At 36.4% G+C, this 21,090-nt stretch overlaps 1 protein-coding gene and 3 non-coding genes across 8 annotated transcripts in view; all 4 read right to left on the reverse strand.

The window, feature by feature from the left end:
- The window catches only part of LOC126760229 (myotubularin-related protein 4), a 29,627-nt gene that overhangs the window by 4,196 nt on the left and 4,341 nt on the right, over positions 1 to 21,090 (reverse strand). For 2 of the 5 annotated variants that reach the window (XM_050475704.1, XM_050475703.1), the window contains 16 exons: positions 9,859 to 9,980; positions 8,948 to 9,777; positions 8,690 to 8,880; positions 8,425 to 8,620; positions 8,176 to 8,361; positions 7,937 to 8,101; positions 7,742 to 7,868; positions 7,567 to 7,672; positions 5,228 to 5,700; positions 4,816 to 5,063; positions 4,122 to 4,737; positions 3,818 to 4,073; positions 3,581 to 3,749; positions 3,398 to 3,508; positions 2,278 to 2,664; positions 169 to 371 (listed from right to left, as the gene is read on the reverse strand). In XM_050475704.1, the coding sequence (XP_050331661.1) occupies positions 169 to 371; positions 2,278 to 2,664; positions 3,398 to 3,508; positions 3,581 to 3,749; positions 3,818 to 4,073; positions 4,122 to 4,737; positions 4,816 to 5,063; positions 5,228 to 5,700; positions 7,567 to 7,672; positions 7,742 to 7,868; positions 7,937 to 8,101; positions 8,176 to 8,361; positions 8,425 to 8,620; positions 8,690 to 8,880; positions 8,948 to 9,777; positions 9,859 to 9,976 (4,382 nt within the window). In that variant the 5' untranslated portion in view covers positions 9,977 to 9,980. Of the gene's footprint in view, positions 1 to 168; positions 372 to 2,277; positions 2,665 to 3,397; positions 3,509 to 3,580; positions 3,750 to 3,817; positions 4,074 to 4,121; positions 4,738 to 4,815; positions 5,064 to 5,227; positions 5,701 to 7,566; positions 7,673 to 7,741; positions 7,869 to 7,936; positions 8,102 to 8,175; positions 8,362 to 8,424; positions 8,621 to 8,689; positions 8,881 to 8,947; positions 9,778 to 9,858; positions 9,981 to 12,110; positions 12,210 to 21,090 lie in introns of those variants that run through there. The other 3 variants (XM_050475706.1, XM_050475705.1, XM_050475707.1) reach the window with 3 other exon arrangements.
- On the reverse strand, positions 15,453 to 15,549 carry Trnay-gua (transfer RNA tyrosine (anticodon GUA)). Its single transcript has 2 exons — positions 15,513 to 15,549; positions 15,453 to 15,488 (listed from the first exon to the last, which is right to left on the reverse strand). It is a non-coding gene; the product is annotated as a tRNA-Tyr (tRNA).
- On the reverse strand, positions 15,738 to 15,834 carry Trnay-gua (transfer RNA tyrosine (anticodon GUA)). Its single transcript has 2 exons — positions 15,798 to 15,834; positions 15,738 to 15,773 (listed from the first exon to the last, which is right to left on the reverse strand). It is a non-coding gene; the product is annotated as a tRNA-Tyr (tRNA).
- Positions 16,037 to 16,134, reverse strand: Trnay-gua (transfer RNA tyrosine (anticodon GUA)). The gene is made up of 2 exons: positions 16,098 to 16,134; positions 16,037 to 16,072 (listed from the first exon to the last, which is right to left on the reverse strand). It is a non-coding gene; the product is annotated as a tRNA-Tyr (tRNA).

Below are 21,090 nucleotides of genomic sequence, written 5' to 3' on the forward strand. Positions count from 1 at the left end.
ATATGAGGTAGCATTAAGATTATGTTTTATATTATAAATGAGTATGAGTCAAAAGTCAAACATAAAATAACGTAGCAATCATAAAAAATAAATATAGGTATAATAGTGAAGATTGCGAAAAGAAAAGAAATTAAAAGTGTGCTATATTAATTATTTTATTTATCACACCGGCAATGATGCTTTCTGCGGCCTATCCAGAATTCGACTTGACAGCTGGTGCAGCGTTTCACAGCGTGGTCTGGTACCCAGAGGGCACTTGTGGTGTTTGGTTGTTGTATGGAGGAACTAGCGCTAGATGATGGAGCGCTGCGATCTTCCACAGCCTCCCATGAGCATATTGAAGCATTCTCTAAATTATCGGCCGCTGAACACTGTAAAGCAGATAAATTAAATTTTTCATTTTTCAGATAATACTTTGTGGCAATCGTCACGTGATTTTAACAACAAATAAAACAAGAAAACGAGTTGAACATTGACGAAAATTTAATCATTTTGCAGTAGACATGCGATTAGCCAATTTGTTCATTATTTTTTTTTATCGAAAAAAGGTTAGGCGGAATAAACGCACATTTACGCTAGGAGAACTAATTAAACCAAGTGCATATTTGTTATGAGGTTTTGCGAGGTACATATTTGCTAAAGCAAACAGCAGCAACAACAGCAAGTTAGTATAGAAGCAGCGCAGCAATCAAAGGAGTGAAAAAAGTGCAACGCGCACAAAGCAAACAAAAGCAGCATTCGTTGGAACAGCACAAAGAACAAACGATTACAAATTGACATATCGATATGCATGTATACATATGTATGTATGTTACACATTATTTAGCACCAAGAGTTTTTTAATTAAAATAAATTATTTAGAGTAAGAGTTTTAGAGTTTTCTAGTTTTCGAGATTAAAATAGTCTTTGCAGTGTGAAAGCCAACTAGATCAATTCATTTAAATCAATTCAATAATTTGTTCGAAGTTCTTAGGTTATATTATTACATGTTTTTTTGCACTAAGAGCTTATTAAATATAAAAATTTTTAAAATAATTTCTTAGTTTTCGAAAGTAAAGTAAAACTCGGGGTATCAAAATCGGAAAGATCAAAATGAAAAGGAAGGTAAATTATGTCATTTTACAAAATTCTATGATTTTGACCTTTAATGGCAGACACACATTTTTTCAAAACGTATTAATTTGGTAAGAAAAATAAGTAAGTATAAAACCGTTATTCAGAAGGTATATGAGCTGAGCGCAGACGTCCCTGAAGTTTCAGTTTTTGATATAAAAAAAAAACTATCCAAAGTAAACAATCCCTTTATTTTCTATTTAAACCGCGTTTAAATTATTTTATGTCTCTCATATATTTTATATGGAGTTCTGATGTTTTCCATTACACTTTTTATCTCCCAAGCAAATAAAATCACAGCTTTGAAAATAAAATAAAATTAGAGTTATACAAAAAAGATCTGATAAGTTTCATAGAAACAGTTCTTTAAAAGTTATACGCAGTTATAATTATGAATCAAGTGTACAGTATTCATGCCGTACACCATGGCGTATGAGCAACAGACAATTTATGATTCACTTGAATGAATGCTGAGTGAGTTGCTTTATGGATAAAATCTTTTAAAAAATTTATGTAGAGCGGTAAATTGTGAAACAATTGTACTTCTCCAAAGATGTAGGTTTACTTGTTTTAGGCAAAATAAAAAAAAAAACATATTTAATACATGAGAACAGAAACTTGATTTAGGCAAAGTTTAAATAGAAAGTAAGAAACTTTTAATTTTTTAGGAAAAAAATGAAACTTCAGGGAGCGTTGGCAAAAAAAAAAATCTTTGGAAATAACGGACACCCTAATGTGCATATACCTGCGTAATACATGTTTATAATCAAACATACCGATATGCTGACTTAAGCATTTTACCAATGAATGTTTATAATAAAGAATCGCCAATATTAATGAACAGATTTCAGTAACATTGGTGGTACACAGCTAACTTTATTGGCAGATCCATTCCTGATTGTCACGAATTACTGTAAATTTTAAAATAATTCAAAAATCCTTTGTAAGAGTTATTCTAGAATATCGAAACTATTGAAATCTGAAAAATGTTCATTTTTTCTTGTTAAATTTCCAGACTTCTAGTCACCACTTAAAATGTTGCTGTAATCTATTACATAATATAGGCGTCTCCTCTACACCGAAAATGCTCGGTCTTCACCGTTAAACATACAGTAAGCACTTAAGCAATGTAATGAGCGAATGAAAACCGAAGACAAGACTAACCGTTAATAAAGAACTATTGCTATCAGCATAATCAGAATTACAATTACGTCTGAGCAACGTCATGGTGATATCGTTATCGTCGGCAATCTGTATATTATCATCTTTCTTATAGCAAAGGCTACAACTGAAGCTATGATAACGCTTACGTTGATGGTGACTATTTTGGCAAAGGCAATGGCAATTATGAAAACGATGAGGAAATCGATCACGATAATCAACGGCAGTATGACAACGAGGTCGTGGTTGCTTTTGCAGTGGCTGTTGTTGTTGTTGTCTATATTGCTGCTGTTGCAATAGTAAATTACACTTTGTACACGATCTCGCATTCAAGCATTGGAACTTAGTACAATCACGTACTCTACTTCTGCTAACTAAGAGTTCGTCTACCTTAATTGAATAGACATACATACATCAATAGGACTGCGTACTAATGTAAATAACGTAGATTGTCAACCAAAAACATATATGTAGATAAATGATATGCTAAGGAAAATTATAATCAAAACGGTAAATACTACAGTTGTAAAAAACCAAATTTAACAAATAAAAATAATATAACAAATAAAAAAAAAATAATTGAATAGAAAAATTAAAAAAATTAAATAAAAATTAAAAAGGATGTGAAATAAAGGTTAAGAATAAATTAAAATTAAACAAAATCTAAGCAAAAATTAAAAAATAATGGAAATAAAAAATAATAATTAAATTAAAATATTAAATCAAAACAAAACTTTAAATAACAGGCGACCAACAGTCGAAAGAAAGGCACTTCTAAAATTAAAATCACTTTCTCCTTAGATTTTCAACTAAATATCAGTAATAAAAACTGTATAAATATCGAAAATATTTCTCAACTAGTACGAATAATGCCACTGAATTTAGCAATTTTTAAACGCGAAAAATTGTAGAATTAATGTTTTTTGTTAAGCTAAATATAAATTATGATGTTCTGATGCATAATTTTCCTTTCCTTAAAAAAAATGAATAACAAAATTTCACCTTTTGCAATCAAATAAAATCCATGCTCTTCTCGCTGTCACTTTTTATCATCATCATCCTACAGTTTGTTGCGCAGTATAAAAGTATTATGAGTAATTCAATGTCGACTTTAGTTTCTTACCTGTTCTTCGTTTTTATCACTATTTTGAGCGGCATTGCAATTTGGACATCTTTTCCTTCGTAGTTCAATTTCCATATCATGGATTTCTTGCAATAGAATATCCTCTCGTAACTAAATGAAAAGCAAATCTTTCACTGTAACAAATATCTTTATATAAGACTAGCGCTCACTTGCTTTACTTACCATATGTTCTTGCACAATTTGATGTAGACGCATATTTTGTTCGCTTAGCGCATGCGCCAAGCCGTCAGGGCAGGAATATAACAGATGAGGTCGTTCCTGACGGGGAGGCGGTGACAACGGTAAGGAGCGTATACCAGGCCTACGATTACCCGTAAAGAAATAACGTATGCTGTAAAATAAGTAAAAAAGAATATGATATGAAAAAATTATAAATAATATAATCAACCGAAATCTAACCTTCCGTCTGGTTGTCGCATGTGAAATCCATCATATTGACGATTTGAATTTGAAGGGCGTCGACGGCGTTGTTGTCCGTTTTCCTCACCACTAGCGGCATCACCATTGGCTCTGCCACCATTATCACCACCATTATTACCACTACGACCGGCACCACCGCCGCCACCATTATCATCACCGCGACCGCCCCCACCACCAGCACTACCACCGGCAGTACTACCGGCGCCACCACCGGTACCATCACCGGCGCCACTACCTGCACCACCACCGGCGCCACTACCTGCACCACCACTGGCGCCACTACCTGCACCACCACCAGCGCCACTACCTGCACCACTACCTACACTACCAGTGGCACCACTATCACCGCTACCACCACTATTTTGTCTACCGCCTTCAGCGCCTCTAACATTCCAAATATTTTCCCTTCTACTGTTTTGACCCCTTGCACGACTAGTACTCGGCTTTTCGTCGGAGCCTGTTGGGGACGTTGGTAAGGACGAGCCATTATTCGAGATAGCCTCACACTTGCCACTCACAGATATTTGCAATTTTCGATGTTCTGGCAAAATCATGATGCTTTCATTCATGGCATCAGTTGAATTCGCTTGTGCACCTGCATCAGCAATACAAGCTTCTACATCTATTTCAACATCATTTGCGCTTTGATCTGTGGCTGTTGTCATTGTTGTTGCGATGCTGTTGTTGCTATTACTGTTCGTATTATTCATGTTTGTATTAAAATTATTGAGTGAAGACGATGTAGATGAAACGGAGGCATTACTAGATGAATTTGACAAGATATTTGCACGATTCGAGGTACCGTTTGTGCCATGAACATTTGGCATAATACTGTTATTAACGCCGTTGGCGGGAGGTCTGTTGTCATTGTTGCCATTACCAGTTGAAGAATTCTGTCGCTGATTATAGAAGACGCAATGGAAACCATAAACATATATTAATAAAAACAGTTTAATAATCATTTATCAATAAATTACCTCTTGTTTTAATAGAACATAAGGAGAACTTAAGCCAAGCTCTGCTTTGTCCGCCGATGTGGATAGTTTTTCAGGTGTATGAAAGCCATCTGTAACATCGACTCCCATTTTTGGAGGCGTGGATGGTAGTTCTTCGCCGTTAGTACTTGATCTTCTTTCGATTGGTACTAAAGTATCTGTGCTGGTGCTGACAGCGCCATGCCAATTGCTATGTCTGCCCAAAGCTTCATCCATATTGTGGCTTGCATCTGAAAAATAGTTAACAAAATTTCAATATTATTTTCTACTTTTATAACTAAGTGAATATTTCATCCGACAATTTAAAAGGAAATACAACTAAAAAAAAATACTTGTTAAATAAGAAGTGCATTTCCTTCAATTCAGAAATTTTGAACATCGTAATTTTACTCACCACTCAATTCTACACTTATCATAAGATCCTCGTTTGTATTTGCTTTAAATTCTTTTGAAGCGTCGCCGCCTCCCGAATCACTAATATTTCTGCTACTGTGGGGAGCATTCGTTTTGCCGTTTTGGTGCTCGATACCGTTAGCCTTGGGCTTAAAGTCATTTGAATTATCATTTTTGTCATTTTGCCTTGGGAGCTCATTTTTGTTTAAAGCTGAAAGTGAACTGTTGTTGATGTCTGCAGTCGCTTCAGTATTCGAAATAGGTTCATTCAATTCTCTGGGCTGCGCATTACTAGTTTGTGGGTCCTCTGTAGTGTTTGCGGCATCCACAAAGTTATCTTCATCGCGATTATTTGGCTGGATGGTGAGATTCTCAATTCGCTGCATCATTTCAACTACATTATCGGGCAAATCTTCACGTTCGGATTGTGTATCGGCGATGGAGTTGTTTTCAGAATTTGTAGCCATTGTTAAACTATAAAAGAGTGAAAACAATTTTAACGTTAGAAATAAATTATTACAGGTACAAAAAAATTATGTATTATTATGTATTTATTGAATCTTCTCACATAATTTAAGCCTAACAACAAGTTTTAAAATCCTAATAACTAATGAATTACTGCTTTAGTCCATTAATAGTAATGGACGATAGATAGAAAGTTGCTCATCAAAACACAGGCAGATCCTTTCTCTGAAGACGTGTTCGGTTAGCTGGGCAGGATAAGATTTTCGCTAGAGGATAAGGCTGATTTTGCATCCCTTAGGTCTCGTAGCATTTTTGTTGGAATTCGTTGTATTTTATGAATACTATTGCGTATGCAGAGCCACATAATTGTATACCATAAATCCATATTGGCTTTACGACTGAATTATATGGAAGGATTTTATGGTCTGGGCAATTGTTTCGACATAAAATAGCGGTGTCGTCTGGGAATGTTCAGGTTAGCACTTTTGCAATATCTGCGGTAAATAAGGAATATACAGAGTATTGATCCCAAAACGCTGCCTTGAGGAGCTGCAGCCATAATTGAATAGTCCTTTGAGATAAATTCCTTAACTTTAACTGTAAATCGCATGTTAGTAATGTATGAAATGAACAACTGGCAAAGTCATTTTAATTTTATGTATGAGTCCATCATGCCATACTTTATCAAAAGCTTGGGCTACGTGGAGAAATATCGCTGAGCAGTACCCTTGCAACTCAAATGCCCTTCTGATCTAATTGGTGATTCGATCGACTAATTGGTCGATATGATGACGGCAACGTTGAGTCTTTCCCGTTTGACTATAATGATAATCTGCGACTTTTCCCAGTTTTTTGAAAAATATCCAAACTTTAATAGGCATTGAAAAGTTGTGATAAGAAATTAAAAGCAATATTTGGTGGCTCTATTAGCATTTGCGGTGTTATGTGGTCGTAGCCAGGTGACTTATTTTCACTCAAAAGTTTTTGTTATAACTTTTATGTCAGATAAAGTTGTACACTCTAAGGGAATAGTCCTCAGTACATTGTGGGGCAAAGAAGGAATCGAGAAATTGTTCACTGCCGTGTGTGGTTGAAATACTTAGCAAATATTATCTGCAAAATAGTTTGCCTTTTCCTCTTAAGAAGAGGCCCAAGCACCGGTTTTCTGCCTGAGCGGGCTGTCAATTTCTACACATTTTTAAGTGCGCTTCTTCTTAACCTTTTAAAGCTTTTCCTATTTTTTTCTCAGCAACTTTTTAATTTAGATGATAAGATCGATTACTCTGTCTCTGGCTTCGTTTTTCGGTTAGAAGATGTTCAATAAGGCTGCTCGTGGTTCGTATTGTACTTCGGAGACTATCTCTTGGTTTTGATGTTACTACAGTAGCCATTGTTGATAGCAAACCGTTGAATAAGTTAATATTGTCCTCCATATACATTTCACATACAAATTTACTTTCCTCTTGCATGTGGGTGTTAAGATATTTCTTGTACTCGAGCCAATGTGTTCTATTAGTTGTTAGGCGAAATGGTTTCACAACAATATTTGATTGTTCGAGTAATTTGATCATGACTGAGGAATGATCGGAAGACGAGTCGGAGCCGACTACCGATTGGTTATTCAAGATTAAAGACGGAACCATTAATATTTCTTAAGGTTACATTTGATACCTACTTTACTTATTCTTTGCATGTACAAGAAGAGCGGCAAGTAGTAGCAAAAGAGATTTTTGTCAACAGAACGCAAAAAAGACATCGCTCAGTTTTTTCATAAACGGTGGCATATACATATAACTTTACTCAAAAAACCCCCATTTCAACAGCCAAGCCAAAATTTAATAGATATGTTAGGGTAGCTTAATTAGGTACACTTACTTCGGTTCCACAGTCATATTTGGGTCGCTGGAACGTCGTGAGATGCCACTCTGCATTATATTTGCTGACACTAAATCGCCGTAAGAACGCGTCTTAGTCATAGGAGCTATAAATATGATTGTATATATTACATTCTTTGTTGCACGTTACTAAAAAATATTATTAATAAACTTACTTGTCGTTCCCTGCAAATTTTCGTTGCTATTATTTACGAATTCAACGCTATTTTGATTTCCCAAACTTCCCAAATAAACTTCAGTCCATAAGTGCAGATCTCGTACATTATGCGCTGGCCAAATAACCTGAGAAAAAATAGAAATATTTTCATTAAACAACGTATGATTATTAGTATATTCAGAAATAAGCTTACCGTATCTTTATTGGGTAGATAAAGTGGACTTTTATACATCGGCCCGGATAGGAAAGGCCATACTGAGTAAGTACGCTCAAACACCGACTTTTCGCAACGTTCCTTGTACGTGTTACATAGGAAGGTGCCGAAAAGACATGAATGCGAATGTTGTGCTAATTTAATCTGTTGTGAGAAAATAAATTGGGAAATAAATAAAGGAGATTAAAAAATAAAATTGTTGAATTGTTACAATTTACCAAGTAAGCCATGTTGAATTCAAAACTGCAAGGAAATTGTTTGTGTATTTGATGTACCAAATCTAACCACTGCAGGAAAACTGGACAACGTTCATTTAGCTCATCCGAACCAGGACCATGACCACAACGATCTGAGAATTTATGGCCAAAACTTAACCATTCACGTTCGACTAAAACGCGGAAACCCTGAAATATATAAATATATATTAATTATAATAGCCACTATTTTCTTTTTACCGGCTTAATTACCTCTACAGTGCGGTAGTACGGATCCAAGCACAATTGTGCTGTGGCCACAATTTGTGGTGTGCGATCCCAACCATCCGAACAGTGCACCAACACTGGCCGCCCCTTCTTCTCAATAGCATGACAAACAGTTATGGTAGCGGCCAATAGCCCAGAGAGATGCTGCAACCAAAATGTCTTCTCGAGCGAGCCTAGCCAACTGTCAAAAAAAAATAAATGTTTTTGATATGAAATGCACATTTAATACGAAAATTTCATCGATACTGACTTTTGACTATCTGCTGGCGAAGCACAGAGTTGTCTTAACGCTTGAAAACTCCTACGTATAACATGTATGTTACCCAGATTCATGAACTCGATTTCAGCCGACGGATAATATTCAATGCATTCGCAACCACCACCACGTGCACGATTTGTTACCGCGGAAGCATAGCTGCGCGCATCAACAATGAGGACTTTCTAAAACCGAAATTGAGAATTGAGTATATATTGGAAAGTTTTGAAACAATTTGTTGAATGCACAAACCTGCACTTCATCCATCGTGACTTCCTCATGACTGCCGTCAGTGCTTGAGGGCGTACTCTCACTTGATGTCATTCTTCGTCTCGTCGTGTTGATAGACTGACTTTGGCGACGCATTTGTTCACCTCGATCGAATGCACACGCCTCACTCAAAGCTTTAAGTAATTGTTCGTCTGTGTTGTTACGCCAACCGAACCAACCCACTTCGGGTTGACTGCAACGTGCAATCACTGCACCAGATTTTTTGTGACGCCACACAACGGCTGGCAATCGGCGCGACCCACGGAATTTCGCCACTTCGTAAAGCATGTCATCCGAAATGCAGGCTGGCACCAGTAACCGCTGCGGGTATGACGGACATAATTTGAACTCTTCATTCGTTTTGGAAATACGCCACGTTCCGTTCAAATCGAAGCCTAGTCGTACGACTTCGCGCATAAAATCATCGTCTGCACGTGTAGCGCGCTGTAAGCGTTCCAGGTACTCGGGTGAATTATAAGCTTCGCTTTGCATATTTATTGCATCACTCATGTACGAGTGGAAGGGAAATGCGAATAGCGATTCTAAGGTTTCTGGCACACCGACGCACAACTGAATGCGTCGCAGCCATTCGGCGCACTGTTCAGCTGTTTCAAAGGAACATTTAACGGTGCTAGCGTCCTTGCAATTGATGATTAAATGGAACAGGTCACGTATCTGTAAACTTTCGATTAACCCCAGTGGCACGGATGTCTCTGAGTTGGTAGAGTTTTTAAGTATAAATATACGGTATGTTGAGAGCGATAAAATGCCATCATCAGTACGTCCTAGATATAAGACAAATTCCCCAGCAACTGTGTAGGTATATACAAGAATGTAAAGATGGATTTTTTATTTTAGAAAATCTTTAATAAAATCGTTTTTAATGTACTTACGTTCCTGATAGGGTACTTCCAAGTCTGCATCTTCTTTTTCCATGTTTAATCTTGGGAAAAACTCAGTAGCGCGTACAATACACAAAGAAGGTGGGGGTGATCCATCCGTTCCCTCCATTTAGCTATAATGAAAATAAGAAGAGGTTATTTTAAATAAAAATTATTATTAGAGGTTATTTTGGGGCTATAACTAGTATTACTGCGGTTCGCCAAGAGATGGTGTAACTTGATTGTTATTTTATATTGTTCCAATATTCCGAATAAGCGTTGGAACGCTAATGGCCTTGTGCGTATTTTAAGAATCTGCGATTCAAATCAAGGTTAAACAACAAAAAAAATGCTTAAATATATCGAACTTTGTGCCTGAAAAAGTGGTTTTGCGGAGAGTTCTTCTTCATTACACTAATCTGAAGAAGATCTCATCCGAAAATCTTCGTATCGGGGTCAAACAGCAAAATTAACGGCAAGATCGAATATTCATGACACCAAGGCTCTGTATTTGGTGGGAAAACAGCGTTCTGTATTATGAACTTTAGGGAAACAAACGAGCGATTGCCGAAAACGCCTGAAATTTGCGACTATTTGAAGACAGAAGTTTTCTCTCACTCTCTTACAGCCCTGATCTGGTACAATCTGACTGCCATTTGTTAAGGTCTATGGTGAACGCCGTCACTGGAATACGGTTCACATCAGAACAGGTTATCAGAACTTGGTTTAATTCATTCTTAGCCGCCAACTGTCGCAGTTCTTTTAGGATGGAGGCCACAAAATGCAAAAAAAATGGGAAAATTTTGTAGCTTCAGATGGATAATATTTTGAATAATAATATTATTACACGAATTTTATGTTTTTTTAAATAAACGTTCAAATTAAAAAAACGCACGAATATAAAAAAAAATCGAAAATATCCATCTCGTCTCGGTCCTTTGCGCGTTGGTGCATTCGATGGAACGATGAGCTGTATGAGATATATGACGACATTGACATAGTTCAGCGAATTAAAAGACAGTGGCTACACTGGCTAGATCATATTGTCCGAATGGACGAAAACACTCCAGCTCTGAAAGTATTCGGCACTGTACCCGCCGGGGGAAGCAGAGGAAGAGGAAGACTTCCAATCCGTTGGAAGGACCAGGTGGAGAAGGACCTGGCTACGCTTGGAATATCCAATTGGCGCCACGCAGCGAAAAGAAGCAACGACTGGCGCGCTGTTGTTAACTCGGCTATAATCGCGTAAGCGGTGTCTACGCCAATTAAGAAGTAGTTAAAGAGATTTTTATTATTATTTTTAGCTGTTGGCGCAGGTACTAGAGTTATAATATACTCTCCATAAAACAAATGTGCTTTAAACGTCTATTATAAGGTCTCATTCTTACTGGTCTAATAAAATATAAAGGAAAACTGTGAATTATATGTAAAAACAACTGGGAGAAATAACATTCAAAATATTTTAAAAAATCAGAAAACCTCAAAAATCAGAAATATTGCGGGAAATCGCTAAGAATTTAAGAACTTACATAAATTCAATAAATTTTTCAACTTAAAGCTTTGAACATGATTTGTGAATAAATTTTAATGGTGAAACTACAAATTTAACTACATTTTCATCGCACACGTACCAAATACTATCATTAGCCATGCACGTGTTTACACATGGGTATACACTTACTTGTAGACAATTTAGACACTGAGATATTTACAAATTCATTCAGCTACTAAAAATGCAGTTGACACATTTTTATGACATGCAGTAGAAAAAAGTGTGTAAGCAGCTTAAGAATTTTATTACTAATTTTCCAAACAAAATTCAATAAATTTTCTTTTTTTAATTTGTCGAGTGAATATGTCACACTTCAAATTTGATGGAAAAGGATAATGATTTTCATGCGTGAAGGGAAATTGAAATTACGCCACACATTTTTCATGTCTGTATTATACACACGCAAGCGAATATAGTCTGTATCTAGCACAGTGGATTGTGCCGCGGCGAACAGGAACATGCGACCGTAAAAGTGACACGCAGGACGAAAGTATAAAAGCAAATAAGCTTTTTCTTATCTATATTAAATATATTTTTTTCAATTATTGCGTCTAATTGATAAAGGAAAAAGCTTAGACACTGTTATAGCAAACAACTAAATTGACATTAAAATTAGTTATGCGATTGCCTGAAGCTTATTTATATGGGTATACTATATGAAATGTGGACTTTCACAAGTTGTTGGTGGTGATGTTTTATTAAACCGACCTACCCCACACCGAAATTATCACGGCAATTCGATGATGTACGCGCAAGAAATTGTAACAAACATTGAATATAGTATATGTACATATGTATGTATGAATGTATTTAACAAAAGGTATATACTATGATTTAGTTAATATTTTTGTCTAGTTATTTTAAAGCAACTGAATGATTTAGTTACGAAGCGTCACGCGACCGAGTAGCAACTGTAGTTGACTAAAAGCGGTGACAGCGATTACAACCGTAAATGGCGTAGCCGCAATCGTAGTAATCGGAGACGAACGAAGACCCAATATACACACATATATATGTATATACATATTCAAAGTATTGTTGATATGCACGTATACACAATCGCATTATACACGTGAATATGTGTATGATTTGGATAGTATATGGTCATATATTTGGATGTGCAAGGTATGCTGGAATATGAGTAGTGGCAATGGCAACGCTCTCGTTCTCATAGTGGAGCAGCGGGTATCCAGTGTCGCCGTTTGTAGAGTCAACGTTTCCACCAAGTGGCTGGCAATGGCCGATACACTCGAGAAAGTTGTATTGTAGGTACTATGAGACATGATATATGTATATACGAGACATGATATATGTATATGTATACTATATACAAATGTACCGATGTATGTAAAAAAAAAAAACAAAAATTTTAAATTTAGTAAAGTATTAGAAGCAATAAAAGTTATTATAAATACTATGTACTTAACAGTTGAATGATTAGATAAAAACGATATACAATTTATGTAGATATATCTATACGAAGCCTATACTATATATAGTCAGGTATATTGACGGTTATTTCGTGTTTCCTTTCACTGCGTATGATGTAGTAGATACTTGATCCAATACTATGTAAAAGAGATTAGAAGTTAGTTAGTTGAGAAAATATTTTTACTTTTTTATTCAGCATCGCTCGAAATATAGTAAGCAAGTTTAAAATTTCAAGTCATTTGTATAGAAAATCCTATTTTTTGGCAAAGTTTGACTCTATGTTGAATAGATAGATCGATTATGGTGTTCTTACACCGATTACAGTATTGATACACCGATTATGGCGTTATTCCAACTTTTCGATAGCGATTTTGGAGTACGATATGTCTTTTGCTTTCAAATAAGCCTAAATTTCGCCGATTATTTCTACATTGTAACTAAATTACTTTCCAATGTCCAGTGATCTTGAGGTCTAAGAAAGGTAAAAATTTTCTAGGGTCAGATCTGGAGAATACGGGAAGAGTTCGATGCCCAGTTCGTGCAATTTTGTCATTGTTTTCGATGATTTGTTATACGAGTACAGGGTCTGTTGGTCGATTGTGTAAAATATTCATAAACGATATTATGATCATTAGATAGTGTCAGCTATCTCGATTAACTTAATATTATGGTTATCAAAAATCGTGGACCTCCAGAATTCACTGGAAAATGGCGAGGTTGCGATATGCGCCTTTCTTGCCATCCGATGTGCTTTTGATAATGCGTCCAACGCAAGTGTTATCAAGGCCCTAGAGAAAAGGAATGTGTCGGATCCAGTATGAAGATGGATAGAGGCTGTACTGCGTACTAGGATAGCTGATACCACTGTGGGGCAGAGTAAGATTCGTCATGGTATCACCCACAGGGTGGAGTTTTATCCCCTCTACTATGGAGCCTAGTAGTAGATAAGCTGCTTGAGTTGTTCACAAACAATGGGATTCGGTGCCAGGGGTATGCCGATAACATTGTTATAATGGCACGAGGTAAATTTGAGAACACTCTCTGCGATATAGTCCAACGGGCTTAAGTCTTAATATCAACCCGTCAAAAACAACCGTCGTCCCTTCTGCAAGGCGAAGATCTCTTCCGGGCTTGAGACTCGTAACACTTGGTGGCATGTTGTTGGAAGCATCTAAAGAGGTCAAATTCCTAGGCCCCACATTAGACTCAACCTTACGTTCGAATAGGCACGTGAAATTAACACTGTCCCGGGTCACCAAGGCAGACTCCTAACCGGCAGATCACTTATGGAGCGGTTGATTGGGGATCGAAGGCAACGCAGTCTTCGGTAGGCCTTCAACTATCGGATCTGCAAAGACTCGCCTGCGTGTGTGCTTCAGGGGCAATGCGCACTTATCCAATTGCAAAATTTGACACACACCGCTGAATCTAGTGATCAAACACAGGCAGCGAAACATACCATGCTACTCATGTCAGCAGAGGGTTTGGCAAGAGGAAAACAATGTCGTCTCAACAAGTCACACCACTAGCCCTTCATCCAAGAGACGGCGTTACGAACAGGGTAAACTTCATAAAGAAGTTTAGAGTTACTCTCGGCAGTGAGGGGCAGCACTACCAGTGGTACACTGACGACTAGAAAACAGCGGAAGGCATTGCGAGATCGTATAACAAACTATCCAAACCAATGGAATGTTTTCCGAGGTTCTTTCAAGCAGAAGTCTTTGCTATAAGTTAGGGTGCAGAAATCAATCTCCATCGCAACCAGCGTATCGCTATACTCAGCGATAATCAAGCGGCACTATAAGCGATCTCTACTTATGAGGTCAAATCGCTATTAGCGGAGGAGTGTATAGAAAGGCTGAACTGCCTAGCAGTTTGCAATCGTGTGCACCTGATCTGGGTTGAGGGGCATTAAGTTTGCCGACGAACTAGCCAACTCTACAATCACTTTCAGGATGATGGAGCCAGAACCATGCATTGCGGTGGGGCGCCACACCATAAAGGAGTTGCTCCACACAGAGAAGGGAGTAGGGAGAGAAGTCAAGCTACTTCTGGGAGCCAAAGTTTAGAGACATGATCAACCTCCCCCCAAGACAAACTCTATCTCCTTGTCGCGCTCTATACAGTGCACTGCAGGCTCAGAAAGCGACATGGAACAGGAAACTCCAGAACACATGATTCTAGATTGCCCAGCAATGTGTAGAAGCAGACTCAAGGCCGTAGAATCCATTTACAGAGTGCTGGACCTTTGCGCCCATTTGTGATATAGGAAAGGACACAACAGATCATAGGTCGCAGTGTAAAACCGAGCATTTTCTATCTATCTGAAATCATTTTGTGAATTGTCTTGAGGATTTCGACAGTAACACACTTTTTGGTCATCCATACGTCCATCGTCTTCAGCGCTCACGTGACCTCTCTTCAAGTCATTTTTTCATAAAAAATTGAGTTTCATTTACACAAAGCAATTAATATAATGTCCAAGTCCATAAAGACTAAAATCAGGAGATTTATCGATTTTTTTTTGTTTATTTATTGAATTGCATTCCGAGCTCTTCTATATAATGTAATACAGATTTTTCTAAATTCCACTCAATTCCTATAAAAATATCTCTTAATATTCTCCTTCGAGCCGGATTTGAACCAGCGACCTATGGATTTCTATTTTTGCACATAATTAACTCTACAGTCCACCGCTCTACCAACTGAGCTATCGAAGGTTTTTGATGAAGATTTTTGTGTGCTCTTTAAAAAAAATTAATCAGCTATTTATAAGATATAATAATGTGGTGAAATGTCGCGCTTTAGCAATCATTTATTTAAATTATTATATCAAATTTTAACTAAATCGATCAAATAGATTTTGTCTGTAAAATAAACTATAAAAAAAAAAGAGTACAGTGCACAATCCTTCGAGCCGGATTTGAACCAGCGACCTATGGATATCTACGTTTGTAAACAATTAACTCTACAGTCCACCGCTCTACCAACTGAGCTATCGAAGGTACATTATAAGGAAGATGCATTATTTCATGGGCTACAGATCTTTATAAAAAGTAGTGCATTGAAACACAGAATACATTGATTTCATATTAAATATATACATATGTATGTATATATTATTTATACTTAAAAGCTTTCACAATTATTTGTAGTAATTTAAGTTACAACGTAAAAAAAAGAAGCAAAAAAATATTCAAGTTTTTATCCTTCGAGCCGGATTTGAACCAGCGACCTATGGATGTCTACGAATATTTACAAATCTCTTCTACAGTCCACCGCTCTACCAACTGAGCTATCGAAGGTTTTGAATTTCAGTGAAATATTTATTTTTACGAACACAAAAGCAGAGGGCCCCAATAAATATTTATTTTTGCTTGCTCAGTGATTTCGATTCTTTTTTGTTAAACTCAATAAAATCTGCATAGTAGCATTATCAAAAAATGCCGATCAACCAGTTACTTAAATGCTTGAAAATGCGCGAAGATTCAGTCAACTTTGGAACACAAACACAAAATCAAGTTTTGTTTTAGTAAAATCAAACATAAGAGCCAAAAACAAGGGTGAACATACCTTATCAAATAAGTAGGAAATATCAGCCGTTTAAGTGCATACATATGTATATATTTTCAAGGTCATGCATGTATGTATGTATGTACGAATTATGTTCAAAAATGGAGATTAATTAATTTGCTTTGATTCTTATATTAGCTTTTATTCGTGGCCTTCGGTGATGTTGTGAATGAATGCTCATAAAAATGTGCGGCTTATCAAGAGTGTCGAAAGAGCATAGGAATTCAACAAACATTGATACAAATTTTCCAATTGATTCACGGTTATGAAATCGTTGAAAACGTTTTGGGAAGTCTACTTTATATGTAAATAATTTTCGCAAAGTCTTCGAAAGCTTGCTTCATGCAAGTCGTCCATCATCCACCTCCGTTAATGAGGATAACATCGAACAAGTTAAAGAAAAAGTACTTGAAAAAAGTCGTTTTGGCACCAGAGAGACAGCAGAGAATCTCATAATTTCTTATGCATCTACTCAACACATTTTAGTTAATGTTTTGGGTATGAGTACGAAGCGTGCCAATTCTACACTCGTATCATAAGAACTTGAAGCTTTTGCAAAAACAACGTTGAGTAGAGGAAGCAAAAGATATGCTCGGCAACGTTTCATCAAACGCATCACTGCTGGCAACGATAATAAAGATTTGTATTAAAATAAATAAAAATATAAAATTTACTACCAGTCCGGGTCAAATTTGATCATATGCAATACAAGAAATGCACTCCAGAAATTAGTTCGTTTTAACTGATTTTTTATCTCTCCGTGCATACATTAAATATTAGATGCATTTAATATTTACCATATTTTCTTCGATACAAATGGTTTCTACAATGCAGCTGTTTTTGACGTTAGTTTTTCACATAGTACTGCCATCTAAACACATTTGTCATTTCATTGCATATGTCAACAGTGTCGCACACGGAGGACTTCTTTTGTACAGCGATTAAAAAATGTGCAATAAAGACCACATATGCTGTACATATGTACATACATATATGCATGATACCGATATATACATACATATGTATATATGTATGTATGTTATAAAATCGTATAGCAAGAAAGTTTCATTCACGTTTCAACTGCATTTCAGACTCACTTTCATTTCAATACACAAAATGTGACATTTAATACACACATATCCGGCAATGATCACATTAGTTATGTGAATACGTGTGCATCAATGGCAAACATACCCCAATGTAGTGTATGCACATACATATATATTTGTACATAACAAGTAGGGAAGGTCTAAGTTCGGGTGTAATTGAACATTTCATAATCTTGCAACTTGCTAGGATCAAAATCGGATAAATATTAACATTCAATTCTTCGACGATCGTTGATGAGAAACGTGATCACTCAATTCAATTTAGATAACCCATATACAGACATATGTACATATACATATACATATATGTACATATATGGGATATAAAGTCAGCCGGAAGTTCTAAAATCTTTCTATTAGGTACATGGGGGCTAGGGAAACATTGACCCGATTCAAACGTCAGCCATAGGCACTGGGGTGCACGTTTTCGGTATCAGTTATGGTCCGACATTTTTTACTGAAAGTGATGGAAATGTCAAAATATGGGCGGTGACACCCACACCTCTTTCTATGAAGTCCTTTCGTGCCATCTTGGGTGTAAAATTTAAAATCTCTGACGCATTTAGTTATTGATTTATGGACCATTTACTGGTTTTTAACAAAGCCATGGCAAGCGATGTTGAAATGAATTGTCCTGTTCAAATTTGGGTAATATTACTTCAATGGTTTGGGAAATATATATATATTAATTTACGAACTTGTCCTCCCAATTTCAATGAACATGTGTACCAAGTTTCATTAAGATATATCAAGTTTTACTGAAGCTTTCGCTTACACAGACGGACAGACTGACAGTCACTCGGAATTCAAGTCGTATTGTCATCCTGATCATTTATATATACATACATATATATTTAAACCTACATCTATCTCGATTAATTCTAAGTCATACAAACAACCATTAACTGAACAAAACTATTATACTCTATAGGAACATGTTGCAAGAGTAAAAAAATGTACACATTTTGGCAAGGTACACATTTGGCTTGGCCTTTGGCTACGTGGACGCGTCGGAACCAATGAAAAAATAATGTATACGCACACGAACAGCATTTTTACTTTGTATACCAACAGATAATATTATAATAGATTGTGGAAACAAGTAATCGAGTACTCATTTAGTCAGACACAAAAAAACGCTATACACGAATGTGCATGCTTCGTACATACGAAAAAGAAAGGTAAATGATGAATGAGCAAAAACAACGAGTAAATACTGGCTGACTAGCTCTTTAGCTTTTGGAAAAAGCTAACTACGTACATACTATATACTTGTATGTATGTATAACGATATATGAATGTAGCGTGTTGCACAACTAACGAGCTAAACAACCGAACTAACGACTATGCCACTAAATTAAAGCATACAACGACGCATCACGAGCGTTGTAGTAAAACATCGGTTGAAATTAACAAAACAAAAAACACATTACTTAAAGGTGAAAACAAAAACCACATGGTCGGCGGCAGACAAGTATTTGCCACAGCCACAACGCAACGAAAAATTGGAAAAGCGGCAAGGCAACCGACCGGCCTTTGCTGGAATCTTAACCAGTGGAACGTGACAAAGGAAAACCGGAGAAAAGAAATTGCAATTGGTCAATGTAGTCGACTGACTTGACTTACTATTGACTGCTAACACCGACGCCGCCGCCAACGACTCGTCGTAGTTTCCAACACAGAGACGCTGACAAAGTGACTGGTTTAACTGACTGAGCCGCGTTTGTTTTTGTTGGAACTTTTCCCATGTTAGAAATAGTGAGGGGCATGTGAACGACGAACGATTCGGCACGTTTATAAGGTGTTAGCTGTTGGTGGAATGGCATGGCGTGGTATGCGTTTGCGGGCAGCACTGTGGCTCGTGCATTGAAAACTGTTAATGAAAATGCGCTTTTTCCACTTAACACTGAATTAATTGGGTTTAACATTTTTACAGTCAGGCAAGTGATAAGTATTTAAATGGTATAGAAAAAGGAAGCAGAAGACGCTTGAAGTGCAAGGTGAAAAAAGTAAAAGAAATTGAAAATAAACGTACGCAGCGAAAATACGCTACAACGTAAACTGAGGTGCATACATAGGTACACATATCCGCAGCTTTCAGTACCTGCATCAATAAATTGTTGATTTCAGAATATCTAAACTTGCATCCACCTGAATGTTCTTTGAATGGGTGGCTTTGCGTTTTCGCATTATGGAATGATTTCGCACTTTATATTTTTCCGGCATATTCTTCCGCTAAGTTTTCTCAAAGTACTGTTTCAGTGTGTATCACTTTGGATATATTCGAATATGTCAGCGCCACAGTTGTAGCCAAGAAACCATGAAAATGACGACAACTGCGACGGTGACAACAGCATTTGCAGCAAGACTGACCTAGATTTTTCACTCGAGACACTATACATCAGCAGACTGACCAACTAATTTAGTATGCGTATGTTTCTTTAGAAACAGGCAATGTAAGCTCATGTAACTACTATCACACCTGAGAAGACATAATTGTATGATTTTGCGCGATATATTGTGATTGAATTAATCGAAACATTCTTAAGTTAAAAGAAACACTTTTCTAGCAAACACAATGTATGTAGATTTACATTTCACTTCAGTCAATATAGCGAAACAGATGTAAGAAGTGGACTAGGGTGTTCTCATCATTGCACAAGATTGCACAATTGCAATCGAAACAGACAGTTATCTGTTCCCACAATAGCCTGAGCTACCGATGGACCTGGATTTTTATCCGGCCAAGGACCGCCACGTTTTCAAAGATAAATTCTACAAGAAAGAAGATATTACGGAATTCCAATCAAATTTACGTAGGCCCTTGTAATATTTAAGTACAATTTTTGTATAATTAGAACTCTAAAAACAAACAGTTCTACATTCAATTCTCTTGGTCTTCTTTCTTATGTTTTGTACTCGGTTTAAATTATCTGATAGGTGCATTTTTTTAACAATCGTGTCTACTTATAATATATAGTTGTATGCATATACCATATAGCAGTAATCGCGTGACAATTATCACTAAAAACGAATACAAGCGATTACAAATAATGTAAATAAATAAAACTCACGAGAAATCTGAGAAACAAACTAAAATTATTGAAGACATAAGAAAGTGAAGAAAAGAAATGAACACGATCGACAAAATATACATACATATGTATATTTATAATTATATATGTACATACATATTTGCTTACTGGCAAATAAAATAATCAAAACAAATGAAAAAAAATAAAGCAATACTCACGAACACATTAACATAGCGTTGACGAAAAGCGTTGAAAAAAAAGAATAATGACACTAAAAATAAATTTACAAAAATAGAACAAACACTGGCGAGCCTTTTATTGTTCTTTATAATGTACATACATATGTATATTATGCATGGCCTTTTTGCTTTGTTTTTAATTTTTTTCTGTCCGGATAAATTTCGTTTATTTTTACTACTTTACTTATATATACACGTGTCGATTGTAATGTGCCAAGTGTCAACAGTTTTTTTCCATTTGATCAAGCAGTTATAAAGTTGGGAAACCTTTTGCACTGATAAAATTCTTAGGTACAGAAGTCAAC

Source organism: Bactrocera neohumeralis, chromosome 5 (genome assembly GCF_024586455.1).
Source record: "Bactrocera neohumeralis isolate Rockhampton chromosome 5, APGP_CSIRO_Bneo_wtdbg2-racon-allhic-juicebox.fasta_v2, whole genome shotgun sequence".
NCBI classification, from domain to species: domain Eukaryota; kingdom Metazoa; phylum Arthropoda; class Insecta; order Diptera; family Tephritidae; genus Bactrocera; species Bactrocera neohumeralis.